The 12,310-nt window shown below is 35.4% G+C and overlaps 1 protein-coding gene across 2 annotated transcripts in view; it reads right to left on the bottom strand.

Moving 5' to 3' along the window:
* TMEFF2 (transmembrane protein with EGF like and two follistatin like domains 2) overlaps positions 1 to 12,310 on the bottom strand; it is a 911,723-nt gene that overhangs the window by 380,079 nt on the left and 519,334 nt on the right. For both annotated transcript variants that reach the window (XM_053698579.1, XM_053698578.1), the window contains exon 5: positions 6,835 to 6,931. In XM_053698579.1, coding sequence (XP_053554554.1) covers positions 6,835 to 6,931 — 97 coding nt within the window. The remainder of the gene's footprint in view (positions 1 to 6,834; positions 6,932 to 12,310) is intronic.

The raw sequence follows: 12,310 nt of genomic DNA, 5'->3' as shown, positions 1-12,310 counted from the left end.
ACAATGTCTTTTTAATAACAAAACAAAAAAAAAGCAAAATACAGAGAAAACTATATTATACTAATTTTAAGTGTATAATCTCTGATGTCATTTTCCAAAAATAATACCAAGAATACTCAAATATAAGTGTGGATGTGGTAGAATCATGTGTAAAATGATAATCAAGATTGCTGAGGCTTTTCTGGATAGCAACACAAATAAAGAAAAATATACAGGAAGTGCAGAATTATTAGGCAAATGAGTATTTTGTCCACATCATCCTCTTTATGCATGTTGTCTTACTCCAAGCTGTATAGGCTCAAAAGCCTACTACCAATTAAGCATATTAGGTGATGTGCATCTCTGTAATGACAAGGGGTGTGGTCTAATGACATCAACACCCTATATCAGGTGTGCATAATTATTAGGCAACTTCCTTTCCTTTGGCAAAATGGGTCAAAAGAAGGACTTGACAGGCTCAGAAAAGTCAAAAATAGTGAGATATCTTGCAGAGGGATGCAGCACTCTTAAAATTGCAAAGCTTCTGAAGTGTGATCATCGAACAATCAAGCGTTTCATTCAAAATAGTCAACAGGGTCGCAAGAAGCGTGTGGAAAAACAAAGGTGCAAAATAACTGCCCATGAACTGAGAAAAGTCAAGCGTGCAGCTGCCAAGATGCCACTTGCCACCAGTTTGGCCATATTTCAGAGCTGCAACATCACTGGAGTGCCCAAAAGCACAAGGTGTGCAATACTCAGAGACATGGCCAAGGTAAGAAAGGCTGAAAGACGACCACCACTGAACAAGACACACAAGCTGAAATGTCAAGACTGGGCTAAGAAATATCTCAAGACTGATTTTTCTAAGGTTTTATGGACTGATGAAATGAGAGTGAGTCTTGATGGGCCAGATGGATGGGCCCGTGGCTGGATTGGTAAAGGGCAGAGAGCTCCAGTCCGACTCAGACGCCAGCAAGGTGGAGGTGGAGTACTGGTTTGGGCTGGTATCATCAAAGATGAGCTTGTGGGGCCTTTTCGGGTTGAGGATGGAGGCAAGCTCAACTCCCAGTCCTACTGCCAGTTTCTGGAAGACACCTTCTTCAAGCAGTGGTACAGGAAGAAGTCTGCATCCTTCAAGAAAAACATGATTTTCATGCAGGACAATGCTCCATCACACGCGTCCAAGTACTCCACAGCGTGGCTGGCAAGAAAGGGTATAAAAGAAGAAAATCTAATGACATGGCCTCCTTGTTAACCTGATCTGAACCCCATTGAGAACCTGCGGTCCATCATCAAATGTGAGATTTAGAAGGAGGGAAAACAGTACACCTCTCTGAACAGTGTCTGGGAGGCTGTGGTTGCTGCTGCACGCAATGTTGATGGTGAACAGATCAAAACACTGACAGAATCCATGGATGGCAGGCTTTTGAGTGTCCTTGCAAAGAAAGGTGGCTATATTGGTCACTGATTTGTTTTTGTTTTGTTTTTAAATGTCAGAAATGTATATTTGTGAATGTTGAGATGTTATATTGATTTCACTGGTAAAACTAAATAATTGAAATGGGTATATATTTGTTTTTTGTTAAGTTGCCTAATAATTATGCACAGTAATAGTCACCTGCACACACAGATATCCCCCTAAAATAGCTAAAACTAAAAACAAACTAAAAACTACTTCCAAAAATATTCAGCTTTGATATTAATGAGTTTTTTGGGTTCATTGAGAGCATGGTTGTTGTTCAATAATAAAATTAATCCTCAAAAATACAACTTGCCTAATAACTCTGCACTCCCTGTAAATCAGGTTAAAAGACCAGTGAACCAATAGAGCATCTATGAGGCATGCCCAAGGATCCTGAGACCTGGGGAAATACAGGGGCAATTTTTGATTCAAGTGATAGGCCATGTCTCATAATCTGGTTGAAAACTTCCTGATTAAGAGACCATTGTCCTGGGTGATGAGACTGGCAACTGAAACAGTTTACCTCCCAATTGCTCACACCCGGAATAAGGATGAGATAAATCATGCAATGATAACATTCTGCCCAGATGATACAGGGCACTTCCCTCATTGCAAAATAATTGTATGTTCTTCCCTGATGACTAAAATAGGCCACTGCTGTGGAGCTGCTTTACTGGAATAACAGAATTGATTCATGTCTGAGGTTAGCCAACTCTGGAGGGCCCTGAAGATTGCACAGATTTATAGAATATATGTGGGTAACCTTGACTTCTGAGGAGGCCATACTCTTTGTTCTCTCAGAAAACCCCAGACTACACCCCAGCCTAAAAGGCTTGCATCTGTGGAAATTACTACCCACACTGGATGAAGAAAGGACATCCACTGAACCAAAGAATAGTGAATCTGCCACCAAGTTAGAGACTGTCTTGTCCTGTGCTCTAACAGGATCCTCTAAAACAGATCCTCGTGAACCTCATTCCATTTATGCAGCATCTGCAACTGGAGTACCAGAGATTAAATCTGGCAAATGGAACTGTAGCAACCATGAAACCCACAACTTCTATGCACTGAGCAACTGAAGGGAAAGGATTTAGATGAGAAAGCCATTTGCAGCTTTAATTTCTGCTGATCTGTCGGGTCAAATGCATAGTCACTGCATCGATTATAAACCACAGATGAATCTGGGGAGCAAGTTGAAAGCTCATTTTACAACCATGACTCCGAAGCAACTGAAGAACCATCTGAGTGTGAGACACAACCAGATGAAAATAGGTAGCCTTAAATACAAAGTTGTATCAATAAGGAACTACAGAGATTCCTTGAGCTCAAACTACATAAACTTTTTAGACACTCTAGGTGTTATAGCCAGACCAAAAAAGAGGGCCACAAACTGATAATGCTTGTCTAGGAAAGCAAATCTCAAGGAACATGACTTGATCCCTTTGAATAGAGACATGTAAATAAGCATATTTTAAACAGCCGGAAAACTACCCTCTTTCTTTGGTACTCTAAAGAGATTATTTGATACCCCTGAGAAATGATTTTTAATACAAAGATCTCTTCAAAGCCTCCTGAAACAGACTCAAAATGCCCCCCCCCCCACCAGAGATTTGAATGGAGTGCTGCTTTACCTTTTCTTGAGGGACAATGTGGATTGTCAGGGTAATGGAGGATAACCTGGAGAACACGCACTCTACTGCTTTACTGTTAAATTGATTCAGGGCAAGATTACAAGTGGAGCGCTAATTTATTGTGTGCCCGTAAACAGGCAAATTTACCCACTTACGGGCACACAATAAATAATCAGCCATTACAAGTGGCTGGCTTAAACTACCCCGAGCTCATAGTTTGTTTTATTAAAGAAAATATAGCATTTTTTTTTATTAGTGCACAAAGCAGTTTTTAGGACTTAAAGTGATGGGATGGGGGCCTTTACATAGCGGTCTATGGGGGCTGTGTGTTCCCTGTAAATATATATGTATACGCTTATAGACATATATATCTATGTGTTAATATGTGAAAATACACATATTAACACATAAATATATATGAATCTATTAATTTACATATATATTTACACTTTGTTGCTCATCTCTGTGGGACTTTACCCCTTTGCTGCACTACGTTCTCAGCTCTGTCTCACGGGATGAGAACAAGGCTCCCATTGGATCCTATAGAAGCACGCTCTCATGAGTGCAAACTTTCCCTGAAATGCGAACGTGAAGTTGCCATCACATTGCACCTAACTTGTAATACCAGAGCACATTTGCACGTGCTGGTATTACTGAGTGGAGCGCAAATATAGTGCTCACGTAAGCAATATTTTGCGCTTCATTCATAACATGGCCCTTAATTGTATGCTTATAGAGTTCTGGTCTCTAGGACTTAGAAATCTCATCCAAAGAAACAAGTTCTGAAAGGTTGTGACACCAAATAGGAGCTGCAGCAACTACACAGGCAACACAGGCAGCAGGTTGTTTTCTTTAAATTTCCTGCTGCATACGTTCGGATATGTATATTTATTTCATACAAAAAAACACAATATGGGTTAGATTACAAGTGGAGCATTATCACTAGAGTGAGGAGCATAAACCTAGTGTTTTTTATGTTCTACTCCATGCTACAATTGGCACGCTGTTTAAATTGCTTGCAAAATTAGTTTACGTGAACTTACACTCCTCATATTTTCTATGGGCAGTGATGAGCATCATTGTGCGCTTGTATTACAAGTTGAAAGTAAATATAAACACTCTAATGCAATCATATCTGGGGCAGCAAAATAGCTAAATGCCTTTCTATGAGCAATGCCCAACCAAATGCCATTTTCAGGGCAAATTTTAGAGTAGGTTTTTTTAGAAAGCTTTTTTTGGGGGGTGGGGGGTTACTTTTGTAGAATGGGCTAGTTTTTTATGTGAAAAAGAGCTGAATCACTTTAGGGCAAAGCACTACAAATAGCCCTTCTAAGGGCTATTTCTAAAGTATATTTTAATGTTAGTATTGAGTTTTTTTTTTATTTTGAGGTGTTTTTTTTAAGTAGGGCTTTAGTTTTTCATGTAATGTTGGAATTTTTTTTCAGGTAATGTTATTTATTTTTTGGGGAATTTAGGGGGTGTTTGGTTAGGGGGTTAGTTGGTTAGTGTGTTTAGATGTGTGGGTATTTTGCGGTGGGGGTTATGGCAGTTTAGGGGTATTTTGCAATTGGGGTTGTAGCAGTTTAGGGGTTAATAGCGTAAAGGAGTAGTTTGAGATGTGGTGATGTGGCCATTTAGGGGTTATTAGTGTAGTTGGGTATTTTGTGGTGGGCTATACAGTGGTTTACAGATTATTAGAATAGGGGGCTTATGGCGATTCAGGTTAGCGTTCGAGAATGGGTGTTATCTATATATTCTATCTAAATAGATAGATAGAATAGATAGATACCTAGATAGATATATACTGTATGTATATATATATATATATATATATATATATATATAACACCACAGAATGCAACACAGCAAGTTACTACTTTTAAAATTGTAGCACTTGTCAATGTCTAGAGCTGAACTGTAAGAACCAAGTCAGACAATAACAATTGACAGAAAACAAGAGAAAATACATTTAAATTCGTATACAAGATACATAGAAAGATAGATAGCTAGAAATATAGGTAGATGGATAGATAGATTTTTTGATTGATAGATGATAGACAGACAGACAGAAACATTTTACAATGTCATTGCTGTACTGAAGTTTCACAGAGATCTACTGCTTTTCACACACACTACATAGGACAATTATTGACCAAAAAATACCCAAGGGCTATAAAGGAGCAGACATGACACTTTTTATTTCTATTATGAAAAGTAATCCAATTCTCCAATACTTCTGACCTTTGATAAACCAGGTCGTCATAGCAACAAAGCTAAGTTCAACGCCTAAGCCCATAACCTCATTCACCCCTTCCATATGCTTTTCTGCAGGTGTTTTGAGTATTTTATAAGTACAGGTTTTGCTAAAAGATTAGGACATAGGTAAATCTAAAGTGCTTTAAAATACCCAACTGCTCTGGATTACTATGGACAAGGAAGTTCAAAGTTGGATACTCAGTATAGATTCTCATTTTCTCCATAATTAAAGGCTTATTCAGTATTGCAGATTAGCAAAACAACAGCGGGAAAAAAATATTGTTTTCTTTAAAGGACATTCCCTCCTTACACCATTGTAGGTGCAATGTTATGATAGGTTGTGTAGGATAACTATAAAGCATTAATACCTATTTACAAATATTTTGCTTTTCTTCCATTATTATAAGAAATAAATTACTACCTACTAGCTATAAAATAAGTTTCTATTTAGAACATTTGCAACAGTTAAAGGTGAAAGCCTAACATTTCATTTAGGTACATGTAGTGTAAAAAACTGTAAAAAAATCTAGACAATATTATGTAAAATGTAAGCAGCTTCACACAATAGATAAATACAGTCGCAGGCCTGAAACTGAAAGCAGCCTCTTCATATATCAATAATAATAAAATAATAATGATTAAAAAAATCAAATAAAAAATATAAGGCAGCTTTTCTAAAAATTGACATTAAAGCCAACTATTAATTTACCGTGACTAAAGGAGAATTTAATACTTTGTGCTACTAAATATTGTTTGTAATTATGTATTATTTTATTTTTCACATATATTTTATTTTTAATAGATGATATGCTGCTATGTTTTTTTAAAAGAAAAATGATATAAAAGATACAGGATTTTCATACATGTTACAATTTAATTTCCTTAAAAAAAAAATTCAAGATAGAGCCTCTAAGGAAATCATTGGCCTAGATTCACAATAACTTTGCTGAAATAGTTGCTAAAATAAGACATCTTCGTGATTGTAAATAAAGAGTTCTCATTATGCAAACTAAACAGTGAGACTTAAAGGGACACTGAACCCAAATTTTTTCTTTTGTAATTCAGAAAGAGCATGCAATTTTAAGCAACTTTCTAATTTACTCCTATTATCATTTTTTCTTTGTTCTCTTGCTATCATTATTTGAAAAAGAAGGCATCTAAGCTTTTTTTGGTTTCAGTACTCAGGACAGCACTTTTTTATTGGTGGATGCATTTATCCACCAATCAGCAAGGACAACCCAGGTTGTTCACCAAAAATGGTCCAGCATCTAAACTTACATTCTTGCATTTCTAATAAAGATATCAAGAGAATGAAGAAAATTTGATAATAGGAGTAAATTAGAAAGTTGCTTAAAATTTCATGCTCAATCTGAATCACGAAAGAAAAAATTTTGGTACAGTGTCCCTTTAATAGTTTGTTTTTTTTAAATAATTTTTTTTTTTCAAATAAAATATATATGAATTAGATTTTATTTTTATTGAAGTGTAAAAAACATGAAAATTTACCAGACATCCTCAGCATCTTCATCACACTCTGCTCCAAACTGGCATATGTCACAAGTTGAGGTCTCTTTTTGACTGGTTTCTCCAGAACCTTCATTAGCTAAAAGAAACAAAATAGAACAGGTGTTCAGTATCATAAACACATAGTTCACTGTACACATGAGAGTAAAATAATATCACCATACTTTCACTTAGAATGTACGCTTAGGTGTAATCTTCATGGAGTATGTATGCATAAAATACACCACTGCACTTTTATGTTAATGTAACTATGATCCCAATTAAAGTGGAAACTAATATGAAAGTCAGCTACTTTTACAAACCTTTATGTGGCCCTTAATTTTTTTTTTTCATATGGGTCACCATTAAAAATTCAGTGATGTATGTAATATATACATACAGTATATTAAAGATCCTAAAATACAATGGGCCAGATTACATGTGGTGCGCTAACTAAATTTTAACTGCCCTCAAAGTAAAATTTTAACGTGACCGGGTTAGCACGCATAGTACAAGTTGAAAGTAAAAGTAAGAGTGCTAAAGTCCAATGTGCGCTAACTTCTAGACTTCGGATATTGCTCAAGTGATAACGCGACATTGCATTAGACCAACAGTGTTAAACCTGAATATAGTTATGAATACTTTAAATTCCAATGTTCTTCACATAGAAGGAAGTGTTCTTTTCATAAAAAATAATACAAAATAATAATAATAATAATAATAATATATATATGTACCAAAAAAGCAAAGAAATAGTAGATTACATCCAGCACTACCTATTTCAGGCTACCAATAATTCATACAAAAGAATGGAGACCACTCCAGGGGCTGCAAATAAAAAGATGGTATATTTAAACTTTCAAAAGTGCATGAAGATCGTTCTAGACCAGGATACATTTATGATACTAAATGGGGTACCCCCTATATTAGATTAGTGCATGCGTATATGAATATATCTCAAGGGATAGTTGAGCCAACAGTACATATCATATTGAATCAATAATTACCATAACAGCCTCCCATCCTATGTGCAGGACACTAAGGATGTCCTAAAGAAATTAGTTAACATTGTGGTGTCATTGCAAACCTTACTTGTTTCAATTGACATTGAATCATTATATTCTTCCATCCCCTATGGCCTAGGTCTAGACAAAATTTTTTATTTTTTATCACAGAGAGGATCAAAGTATACACAGCATACAGATGTTGTTTCCTTCCTTAAATCACTATTAGAAGACAACTATTTTGTGTTTGATAAAGTTTACTAGAGGCAAGTACTTGGTACGGCAATGAGGGCCTGTTGTGCTCCCACTTATGCTTGTCTTTACCTTGGGACATGGTAGATGGATAACATAATGGATTTCCCTCCAGAAATAGAAAACTTAATTGATCTATGGATCAGGTAAATCAATGACATACTACCGGTCTGGAAGGGTACAGTTGATGAATTGCATGACTTCATGGCCAAACTAAATAAAAATGAGTGTAACCTCAAATTCACTTACACAGTTAGTGATACTGAACTGACCTTTTTGGACTTAAAGATCACAAAAGATGGTGAGAAATTAGTCACTGCGTCCTTCAGGAAGCCAACAGCTGCCAATACATTATTGGAAGCGAGTAGCCATCAGCCCTCAACCCAAATCAGATCCATTCCAAGTGGACATTTGGACAATTCTTGAGACACAAAAGAAATTGCTCAACACCTTCTAAATTTCAAGAACACACGGCTGAGCAAAGAAATAGGTTAAGGGATCGTGGCTACTCTAGAAATTCAATTAATATTGGTTATAAATGATCTAGACAAACTCCTAGGGAGGAACTGTTATATGGGGAAAACAAACGTATGGAATCTAAAGTACGCTAAATTTCCACTTATAATAATAGGTGGTTAGACATTGGCAAGTATTAACAATAGATAATGAGATAACTAACATAGTTGGAGAAACCCCCTCTTCAACGGCCCCCAGAGCTCCATCTCTGAAGGACAAACTAGTCCACAGCCACTCTACTAACCCAAACAAAAATAAAAAAACAGAATTGGCTTAGCAAAAAACAATCGAATCACGGTTCTTATATATGTGGAAAGTGCATTATTTGCAAATTTATGTTGTGGGGTAATAAAATTACCAATAATGAAGGGAAAATATTACACATAAAGAGACAGATTACTTGTAAAAGTGAGGGTGTTGTTTATGTTGTTACCTGCTCCTGTCCCAAATTCTTTATCAGTAAAACTTATAGGGAACTACATGAGCGCATTAAGGAACACCGCAGAGACATCCTTACAGAAAGACTAGAGTATTGAGGTAGCTAGACACTTTCTTGAGTGTCATAATAGTAAAGACACTGATTTCAGATGGATGGGATTAGAACTTATTGATTTGAAAAACAGAGGTGGTGACATTGATAGACTACTTTTAAAAGCAGAATGTAAGTGGATTTACAACATGAACTAGTTATATCCACTAGGGCTTAAAGGGACATGAAACCCACATTTTTTCTTTCATGATTTAGAAAGAGAATGCAATTTTAAACATCTTTCTAATTTACTTATATTATCTAATTTGTTTTATTCTATTGATATTCTTTGCTGAAAAGCATATCTAGATATGCTCAGTAGCTGCTGATTGGCTGCTGCACATAGAAGCCTCGTGCGATTGGCTCACCATGTGTATTGCTTTTTTTTCAACTAAGGATATCTAAAAAATGAAGCAAAATAAATAATAGAAGTAAATTGTAATGTTGTTTAAGTTTCTATTCTCTATCTGAATCATGAAAAAAAAGATTTTGGGTTTAGTGGCCCTTTAATGAAGAAATCAATTATTCACCATTTTTGATGGACTAATAAGATATGAATGAATCAAGTCCTCACTACCCCCAAAGAAATGGTTAATGGATCCATGCTATATTAGGTAGGAAATTCCTGATCAAGCCCACTAATGCAAAAGTTCAATGTAATTGAATAAAGTATAGAATAGAAATATGTTATCAAATTCTCACCCTTTCAAGTCTGTATTATTATGAATTCAAATATTGTAGTTGTAATATAAAGCTTTGCTACTGTTAAAATTGCTTTATTAACTAGAGGTCACAGTACCGGCTCTGTAAATAGAGATTTAACTTGATTTCTGCGATATTTTCTATATTTATGTGTATAGCTGAAAATAGTGCATGCAGTTAAAATGTTAAACCATTTCACCGGAATTTGGTAATTACCAATAAAAGACAGGTAATCTACCTGCACAAGCCATGACGCTTGAGAAAGCCCAATTGACTGCGGGTAACATGTGTGTAGTTGACGAAACCATGCCCCAAACACAAGAAGCCCCAAACAAAGTCGGACGATGGGAAAATTATACTAAGTTGCTGACTTGGGATATTTACTGGAGCCTGTAAAAGTACTTAGCTTGAAGTGGATGGATTAATGAGCAGTGACCAGTGCTGGCGATGATGACAGATTGTTAAGATGCCTTATCGTATCTGACCTAACAGCAGTGTGCCCGGAGAAGTTAGTGGTATATGGGGCATGATATGGTGTATATCTGGGTAACGTAGGTCCGGTGAGTATATGCACACAACAGCTCTGGGAGGACCGTCAAGTTGGTCTGGTGAGCTAGTATACACATGTTGTAATATTGCATTACTCTGGGAGGACCGAGGAAATACACCAAGTCATACTCCTTGCTGAAGGAAACAACCTGACATATGGGCATGGCCAATTGGTCACGGCTAATCTTAAATAAACACTGGCTCATTCTTGTTGATTCTGTTACGGAACTTATCAATTCAATGTGATATGTACTGTTGGCTCAACTATTTCTTGAGATATATTCTTATACACATGCACTAATCTCATATAAGGGGTACCCCGTTTAGTATCATAAATGTATCCTAATAAAAAATATCTTATATTTCATTTATTTTCTTCCCTTTACCTGTCTCTTTGTAGTAGTTTTCCTAATTCCTTTAGATGAACTTACATCATGTTTTGTCTTCCCTCCATCATTTTTTTTTTTTTAAATTAAATATGAATTATTTTTTATTCTAATAATTTTCCTACGCACAGAGCCATTCCACCTGAATTCCAGTAATTGCCATCCAGCAGATCAGCCATATCCCACCAGTATTATAGTAATTGCCAGTAACATCAGTCGTGGTTAGATCACATCCATATTGAGAGCTTTCTGTCCATGATCATAAGTAGTTTTGAATATTTCCTAACTGGGGAGGTAACTTGGAAGTCTTGTGGTCCTTTTAAACATAATTCTTTTTCCCCCACTTTCTGCCTCTCTGTTTCAAGCTCAAAAGTTGGCACTCACCCTTCATCTGTCATTTGGAAGTATTCTCTCAGTTCTGTCATTCAGTTAGTTAATTCCAAAAAATTATTCTTAAAAATGTGTAAATATATACATAATGTAAACTTAGCTATGGTTATACTAGTTATGCACAGTATGTGTGTGTGTGTGCTCTAGTATCAAATATATATAATATATATAAATATATAATTATATATATATATATATAATTTTTTTTAAATATATTTCTATGCTTATATATCGATATGAATATATACACGTATATATATATATATATATATATATTTATTTATTTTTTTTGCATATACTGATATATACAGATCTATAAACATCTATTTTAAAATAAAAAAGGATATGTTTTTCTATGTGAAGGTTATTGGAATTTAACTCTGGTTAACGCTGGTCGTTAATGGTTTTTCAGGTAATAGTAGTGTGGGTCTTGCGAGTGGCAAGACTGCGCTATTATGACCTCCCTTCTGACTGCAGATTTCCTGGAATAGGGTGGTCTAGGTGTGTGTGTGTGTCTGTATACATGTGTATTTTGTGTATTTATGCGTATATATATATATATATATATATATGTTTGTACAGTATGTATACACTTATATATATATATATATATATATATATATATATATATATATATATATATAAATAAATAAATAAATAAATAAAAAAACACACATATTTAGACATATCTATATACATTAGTGCCCTTTGCAATCAAACACCTTGCCATATACCATATCTTTTGTAACCCTTTTGAAACATATTTAGAAATACTAAAATTATAATGTATATATGTGTGTAATAATTCATATTAATGTGTTTTTGATGTATTTTGTGCAACCTTTTTTTAACTTACAATTTACTTCAGGTCTCAAGTAACGCTAAATATTCTAGCACAATTTCGTCTTTCACTCGTGCGCAAACTATAACTTTTAACTGGCAACACCAGCGCAAATTAGCACGGTTGTGATATCACTTGAAAGTATAGACTGCACTCGAGTTAAGTCATGCGCGCTAACCCTTTTCTGGCTAACAAGCTTTACCATGGGCTTGTAATATCAAAGCTGCACACTAATGGTAGCTCAGTCCAGCGAACCTGGTTATCACAGGCACAATATAGTTAGTGTGCCACTTGTAATCTAGTCCAATGT

The sequence above is a fragment of the Bombina bombina genome, chromosome 1, assembly GCF_027579735.1.
Source record: "Bombina bombina isolate aBomBom1 chromosome 1, aBomBom1.pri, whole genome shotgun sequence".
NCBI lineage: Eukaryota > Metazoa > Chordata > Amphibia > Anura > Bombinatoridae > Bombina > Bombina bombina.
This window is presented reverse-complemented; position numbering and strand designations above follow the sequence as displayed.